Source organism: Sinocyclocheilus grahami, unplaced genomic scaffold, assembly GCF_001515645.1.
Source record: "Sinocyclocheilus grahami isolate Dianchi unplaced genomic scaffold, SAMN03320097.WGS_v1.1 scaffold1030.1, whole genome shotgun sequence".
Classification (NCBI taxonomy): Eukaryota; Metazoa; Chordata; class Actinopteri; order Cypriniformes; family Cyprinidae; genus Sinocyclocheilus; species Sinocyclocheilus grahami.
The window spans coordinates 183,039-191,056 of NW_015506209.1; the positions used below are offsets into that span (position 1 = coordinate 183,039).

The window sequence follows — 8,018 nt, forward strand, 5'->3', positions numbered from 1 at the left end:
AACTTACTGACCCAATTTGAACAGTAGTGCACATGTCAAACAAAACTACTTCAAATGTTAAATTTGACTAAACTTATAGATAACAAAATTAAAAAGTAATACAAATTTACTATTACATAACAATCAATTGTAATAGGCTTGTGCAACACAATAACTTACAGAAATATTTGCAAATTTATGATTAGAAATTCTTGCCATTGTTTGCCTGATTCACAATAAATAAATATAAACCATAAAGACATAAACCATTTTGTCATTATCTAATCTTATATATGTTTCAGCTCTAGTTTACAATACATGGACCAGAGACTTCTCGTTTTATTCTAGACCTCAGTCTGCGCAGTTCTACATGGCCACTGTCCACTTTAAGCCCAGTCTCTGTCAGAAGCCAAGCTTTGTCGAGTTTCTGTTGCCCATAGTTCTGAAGGGCAAAGCGCAGAAACATTTCGGCAAGGCGTTGTGTTCCCAGACCAGCCTCCACACACAGCAGAGCCTGTTCCTCGTGCAGGTCCAGGGCTTGAGAAAAGTCCTGTAACCCAGACTCTTCATGAGAACACAACAACAAACTACGGCCTCTGCGGCAATGGTCCTCTGCCCAAACCCTTTGCTCCTCTCCGCCATCTGCACTGTGGCCCTGGATGACCTTATTCAGATCAGACACCGCCCTCTCGTGGAGCCCTAGGTGGGCCAGACAGGCTGCACGCTGCCTGAGGTACTGAAGCTTCATCTCATTGACCGCTCGCACTGCTAGTGTAAGGAGAGCTAAAGCCTGCTCCCACTGACCACTTTCAGAAACACTGCTGGCCTGCTGAGAAGCTGCCTGGAAGCACAAATTTGCTTTATTAGCCTCTGTAGATTTGAGTAATAGGGGAAAATCAATACAAAAGAAAATAGAAGCAGAACAGCAATTGTACTAGGGCTGTGCATCTACCATTGAACTCAGTCATAAATAAATGTACACCTTGAATCCCTACATTAATATATCATTTTTAAAAAGTACCTGTGCCAGGCGTTTTCTTTGAGCCGACTGCAGAAGAGTGATTAGAAAGTCTAGATTTGCTGGTTCTTTCTCAGACACCACACTCAGATAGTTGGCTGCCACTTTGTAGTTCTGCTGCCAGGCCTTCACAACACCCCACCTGGCCTTAGCTGCGGCATCTCGAGGCTCTTGACCAAACACCTGCTTCAGGTGTGCACCTGCAGCATTCACTTCACCTTCACAAACATAAAAGTTATCTTTTACATAGACATGGCCCACATACTTGACTCCTACATGCCTTATTCTGTTCCCTACCTTTGGCAAGTAGTGTATCTATGTACAGGAGGTGCCACCTGGGTTCCCTGCAGTCAGTGTTCATTAGCGCTCCACCAATCAAAAAGGCCTCTCGAAGGAGCTCCTCACGGCAGGGTACAGGGTTGGCCGACAGAGTCTCTGACAGGCTGCTGCGACAGTGCTGACCCAACCATTCACTGACGAGTTTTTGTGCTTTGTCTTTAAGCGACAGCATGCTCTGAGTGACCTCCTCAGCTCCACACTGAAGGGCAACCAGTATGTCCAGTGTGCATTCCTGATGAATTATTGATATTATAGTGTCAGTTTACAAGCATATGGGAAAAGATTACTTTGAGTGTCTGTTATATCAGCCACTGATGTTAAAAGTTTCATTTATGTTACTTTACAAATTAAAAGGAAAAATGATTGGAAATGTGTATGAAGAAGTTAACACTAAACCAAGACTATTAAATGCTGTAAAAGTTTGTTTATTGTCATTTCATGTTATCTATGCATTAACCTTTTTGTCATGTTTTACTGCATTATGAAACCACCTGCAAAAACATGTTTTGATAAAATGAGGTGGCTCCCATAGGTGGAGGTCTTTGTATTTGCTACTACACCTTCTGCTGGTTCAGCATCAGATAAGTGAATCCTCTTCCACACAAAGCCTGCACATGGTCTGGGTGCTCTTTAAGGATTGCAGTGAAGTCAAAGATAGCTGTCTTCCATTGGCCCAGCAGAGCATAACATCTTGCTCTCTCCAGCAGGGAATCTATTGCTCCACCACCTAAAGAATAATCAGTTAACTTGTTAGGAAATATAAACAGCAGTGCTCTTTCTAACATGATTTATATTAAGTTGATCATATGAGTTATATGAAATATAAAATCAAGATCAATAACAGAAGCAAGTATCTGAAATTTGCAGAACTAAAAAAGGAAACTGCTGTATTTTTCCATAGAAACTGTGTCAATTAGATAGAAACAATGGTGTGATTTCCTGTTAGAATTAACACTTTTCCCTCTACATTTGACTATGGTAATCATAAATATTTAGTAATGTAAATTTATATACTACTGTACTGTATGTGTCTGAAAACAACATGCTCTCATTACCTGAAGCCATAATGGCAATGGACAAATAGGCCACAGCTTCCCTTATTGCACTTTCTGCTTGTTGGCCACACAGTATACGCTTGGAAGCAGTGTGACAGTGTTTTTCTAGAAGGGCTCGGTCTAGTAAAGATGCTACAGATAGAAGGGGTCGCAGACAGCTAGTGTCTCCTGAATTGATCAGCTTCTTCAGTAGCTGTAAGACAACAGAGAGATTACTTACTGTGAAGACGAAAATTAATATAGGCTATTTTATCATAGATGCATTTTTTATGCGATTTAAGGTGAACTGTAAGAGAAATATAATCTGGCACCTGATAGGCATCATAGAGGAAGCCTCGATGCAGCTGCAGTATTGCAAGGCGTGCGAGAATCGGTGGCCGTGGGGCTGTGTGCTCAATGTTCAGAAGAAGACGATAAGCCTCCTCAACACGACCCAACTGGTACAGAGCATCTGCTGTGAGAATCTGGGGTCCATCGGCACCGGGTTGTAACTCCATTAGGAGAAGAGCGAGAGCGTGCACACCAACAGCAGGCCTGAAAGGAAGCACAGGAGACTGAATAAGTGCCATCCAGTCCTACTCATGTAGGGCTAAAGTTCTGCAGAGTTCAGCTACAACCTTAATTAAACACACCTGAACTAGCTAATTAATAGAGGTCAACCGGCTGAGAAGGTCCAACCCAAATGTTTAATGTGACAATTGTTACCATCTGTTTATATTAGATTTCATCCAGCTGGTCATTTTTATGCATTCATTAGCCAACAAAGTTACAACATTTACTAATAAATTTTTCGATTTTAAAGTTGTATCTGTTAACATTAGTTAATGCACTATGAACTAACATGAATGAATAAGGTATAAATAAAATCTATTTATATGTAAAAAAGTACAGTACATTTTCATGGTTTAGTACTTTTTTATTTTCTCTAATAAAGTTTAGCACTATTTTTGGAGTGTTGTGTTTGTTTTTATTCAGTAGGCTATCCATTTTATAAACTTGAGGTGAGGTAGATTAATCAGTGATCGGCCAGTGCAATCCAAGTTATTGTTATCAGTAAAATCCACCATCGGTCAACCTCTTTTAAATAAGGTCTGCAGAATCTTTACACTTCTAGTCAGGTAGGTTGAAGCTGATCTGTGCAGGAAGGTGGCTCTCCAGGAGCAGCATTGGACACCCCTGAATAAGACTAGGAATGAACCAATAATAAAGTTATGCCCATTACTAATAGGCTGATTCCCATTTCATTACTGATAACTGAATTTTTTTTTAATTCTATACTTTTTTGTCTAACAGAGAATCAAAATCAGTGATTTTAAATGTTACAAAGTGAATTTAGGCATGACAGCATTTCAGTTTACAGTATGAAAATGGATATTCATTTTGATATTTGGTAAAGATTACATTTAACAAAGGTAATCAAAGGTACACTAAAAATAAAGTTTCAAAAGGAGGTTTTCACAGCACACAGAAGAACCACTTTTTGGTTCTTCAAAGAACCTTTCCATGAAAAGTTCTTTAAAGAATCATTATGAAGAACTTGTGTGAAGAACACCTTTTTCTACTATAATGAACCTATTGTGCAATTAAAATTTTCTATGGATGTTAAAGGTCCATCATGGAACCATCAATGTCAAAAAAGAACCGTTATATTTAAAAGTGTAATCCATGATGGTACCGATATAGTGCGCATCCCTAAATAAGAAACAAAAGACAAAATGAAAGATACAGCACAACAAATAAGTTTCATCCCAAATGAGAAAAAACGCAAACGTACCTCTGTTTGTTGTTGGTGTTACCCTCCTCATGCTCTTGTTGAGCTCTAGGATTTGTCTCAGCTCTTTGCTCTTCGGTCCCCTCAAGCATGACTCTTCCCTGTTCCAGCAACACGGTGCACAGCAACCCACGGTAATTCCAAGGCACCAGGCACCTAACAGTTACAGAAGCATCCTGCAGCTGTAATTGGCTTGCTGTAATGTAATCTAGAGCAGTAAGGTAGTGTGAGCCAGCCATCATACGTAGGATACCCCTACCACAGAGTGCACGGACACAGCTGGGTGGGTGAGGAGTACTATGCTCAATCACCGCTTGGAAATCCTCCAGAGCGCCTTTATGGTCTTCAGTGAAGAGTCGGGAATACCCTCGGAGCACTTGCACGGTGTTCTGGTAGCTCTGCTGGGCTGGAGCTGCAGCGGCGAGCTGGCTACTTATGGAAAGGGCTTCTTTATGTTCTCCACGCAGGAGGAGGCAGTCTGCCAGACGCACACGCAGTTCCCTGCCTCCTCCGTCCGACTTCAGGTGGCATAGAGCTTGCAGTTGAGCGATAACGGGATCCAACAACTCCACTCCTTTCGAAGACCTAAGGTCGGGCCTCATTAGAACGGCCTCTCTGAACTCTGAGACGCCCTTCTCGGCCTGTTGACGCAGCTGGATGCAAGCAGCCAACCCTACGCCAGTGTCCGAGAAAATACTCTGGAATTGCTGTCTTGCTGTGGCTGGATGAAGAGCAAAGCCATCACCTAGATCTTTGCAGACTTCTCTTGCTCGTCCTCCTGCGGAAAAATGAGCAGCTGCTCTGCCCACGAGTAAACAAGCTCTTTTCTCTGGCGCCACTGCATGTTCAGTCTGTGATTCATCTAGTTTAAGAGCCAATGACAAAGCTTCTGCACTTTCTGTGAACTTTCCGGAAGAAAACAAGACTGCTGCTTGAAGCTCTCTTACTTGGATGTCATCTGGTGAAATGGCAAGTAAAAACTCAATAGCTTTAGGAGCATCAATGTCTTCACCTGCTTGTGTAGGACTCAATGCTTTTTCCATCTGCCCCTTAGAATGGAGAGTGGAATATCTTGGAGACATTTGCTGGTAAAAGGCTTTAATTAATAGCTTCACATATTGAGTGTGCCTTTCTTTAACTAGTCTAATAGTTTCTGATTTATTTCCATGAAAGGCCTGCAGATAAAGCTGAGGAACTTTGGGATTTTGTGCGTCAGAGAGCAAGCAGGCCAGAGCTCTAGTTAGCTCCAGAATTAACCGTGTGCGACCCTCAGGTTGAGGCATTTGTTTTCCCTCTAGAAGAGCAGAACACCGTGCAAAGATCTCTTTTGAAGCATGACCTGTACCCTGCAGGACAGACTCCATTTTATAAAGAGAAGCAGATACATTATTGGGACATAATGTAGACAGAAATACAGCGACAAGGCCTTTACTCAGGCCCTCAATAGAATTGTGTGAAACGCCATCAAGCCAGGCCTCCAGCGTTGAGATCACCTCCTCTAAATGACCTGCGTTAAGGCCACGCATGTGTCCCACAGTGGAACCGGCATTATTTCCAAAAGCATGTGTGTACAGAGCTGCAGCTCTGCCAGCATCCCCAGAGAGCAATATTTTGTCGCCCTCTCTGCACAGTTCAGCTGCTCCTTTATGTATGCCATTCATCTCCCTTCTGTGTAATGCTATTTAGATTTGGATAACATTTCCTTCACAAGGGTCCTCAACAACCTTTAAAAGAATTGGAAACCACATCATTAAAAAACAATCTATCTCTTGCTCTTAATAACATGCAATGACTGTGTTAAATATAAACTGCATAAATAAATGACACTATGTAGGAAGCGGTTTAAACATTTCTTCCTTTAAACTAACTAGTATCTTTTTTAATGTTACTAGTTTATTTTCAAAGTTGAGTGATTACTTTATTGTTCTATTGTCAGTTTATTTGTACCAGTAACTATTCATTAGACACTACTTATTAGAATAATGCGTAGTAGGGTCTCTATTAGTCAGTCTATTTGTACTAGTAACTAATCATTATGTACTTTTTTCCAAGTAGCTATTCCAGCATTACTAGTACTTATAACTATTTTTTTAACTGTCTTAAAACACTTTTTTTTTAGATTAGCTTATTCTGATTGATATAGTTTTTTGTATTATTGTGCATTGTTTTCTTTTCATTTATTGTTTATGTATTGTATTATAGGTATCCTTGAGAGTCTTGAAAGGTGCCCATAAATAAAATGAATTATTAGCTATTTATTACTTAGATCCTAGTTATTTTTAATCAATATTACTAGTATCTGTTACATAAGTAACATTTCTTAAACACTTTCCTTTTGGTATAAACTTACTGGTGGAGTAAAATTGTTACTAGTTTCCTGTCACTGTTTGGATAGGGACTAGCAGCAAATTAATAGGTAGGCTACTAGTATCCAGTAAATTAGCATTAGTGATGAAATGAACAGATACTAGTCGCTGTTGGAAGTAAGTAGTAGGTTATCTAATGAATCATTATTTAAAAAAGAAAAAGAAAAAGATACTAGTCAGTGTTGGGTTATTTTTAAGTAATAGTAATAGTAACTGTAGTCCGTGCCAGATAAATGGCAGAACCTGTCCTGCAGACACCAATTTAAAACAGATGACAATTTTCATATATAATGTATATGATATAATGTAGAGCACGACATTATATCGTCCAATAATACATGAGATCGTTCACACCTCTTAATGATGGTTTACTCACCTGTCTGTCTGTAGTTTGAGGGTGCAGTCCACGCACTTTCTGTCGACTTCTGCCTTAAACGAGTTAAACATTGTGTTCGGAGATGTACCGCATATTAAACACTATTTAGATGAACCACAGATGAATGTTTCTACTCTTTACTCAAAAACAGCTGTCAAAAGATGCGGCTGTCTGGTTAAAGAAAAGTTTAGTCCCTAAAAAAGAAGCTCCTGCCGAAACTCAATATGCCGACCCCATAAGTGAAAGACGATAGGAAGACGAAACATAAAAGAAAACACTTTAACATCGAGAAAAGACAACATTTAAGGCGTTAAGGAGATAATATTAGGAACAACGACGAATTTATAGGTCTGGCCAGATGTTTGCTTGATCTCTCGTAAAAATACTAATAATTATTTATGTCTAAGTTACACAGCGCGTCGGTCTTAATTCAAAACTCGTCTAAAAGTAAAAATGCAACAAAGTCGCCATGGTCTTTATTCAGTCACCTGTCGAGGGACTTTGTTACATCCAAATTCCAAAAACTTCGGCTCTAGGCAAACATTCGCTTTACGCAGAATGTGTTCACTGGTTGCTATGGCAACGACCAACTCGCCTAACATTTTCCAAACGTTTTTCCCCCTAACCATTGCGTTAGATAAACGTTATTTCCGAAAACCCAGAGAATGCTTTATATAGACCTAGTTTTTAAATGTAAAAAAAATAAATAAAAAAAAACTTACACGTCATTAAAAGATAGTTTCTTCCTATGCAGTGGCGTTCTCTCGGTAATGTTGCTTTTATTCATGTTGTTTACTGAAAGTGTCTTGCTAAGTGATCTATAATGTCCACAGGGCCGTTTCTAGCCAAATTGACGCCCTAGGCGCCCCCCACACACAGAATATATATATATATATATATATATATATATATACACACACACACACACACACACACACAGGTATATCTTTTAGATTTGTAATGTTTCCATACCACCTCAGCAGTGCCACAAACTGATCACCTCCATGCCACGCCGAATTGAGGCAGTAATTAAAGCAAAAGGAGCCCCAGCCAAGTATTGAGTACATGCACAGTAAATGAACATACTTTCCAGAAGGCCAACAATTCACTAAAA

The 8,018-nt window shown here is 39.9% G+C and overlaps 1 protein-coding gene across 1 annotated transcript; it reads right to left on the minus strand.

The window, feature by feature from the left end:
• Positions 1 to 208: 208 nt before the first annotated feature.
• LOC107565827 (tetratricopeptide repeat protein 34-like) lies at positions 209 to 5,823 on the minus strand. Its single transcript, XM_016251106.1, has 7 exons — positions 4,166 to 5,823; positions 2,703 to 2,925; positions 2,392 to 2,584; positions 1,897 to 2,063; positions 1,295 to 1,568; positions 1,001 to 1,215; positions 209 to 820 (listed from the first exon to the last, which is right to left on the minus strand). Exons 1-7 carry the CDS (start codon positions 5,821 to 5,823, stop codon positions 284 to 286), a joined length of 3,267 nt encoding a protein of 1,088 aa, XP_016106592.1. The 3' UTR covers positions 209 to 283.
• Between the last annotated feature and the right edge of the window lie 2,195 nt (positions 5,824 to 8,018).

Bases quoted from the DNA above. Each gene is read 5' to 3' on its own strand.
- LOC107565827 (XM_016251106.1), bottom strand. From the start codon at position 5,823: ATGAATGGCATACATAAAGGAGCAGCTGAACTGTGCAGAGAGGGCGAC. The intron at 2,926-4,165 runs GTACGTTTGCGT...GCTTCCTTTCAG, and splicing joins AACACCAACAACAAACAGAG to GCCTGCTGTTGGTGTGCACG. The intron at 2,585-2,702 runs GTGCCAGATTAT...GTTGTCTTACAG, and splicing joins TCCTCTATGATGCCTATCAG to CTACTGAAGAAGCTGATCAA.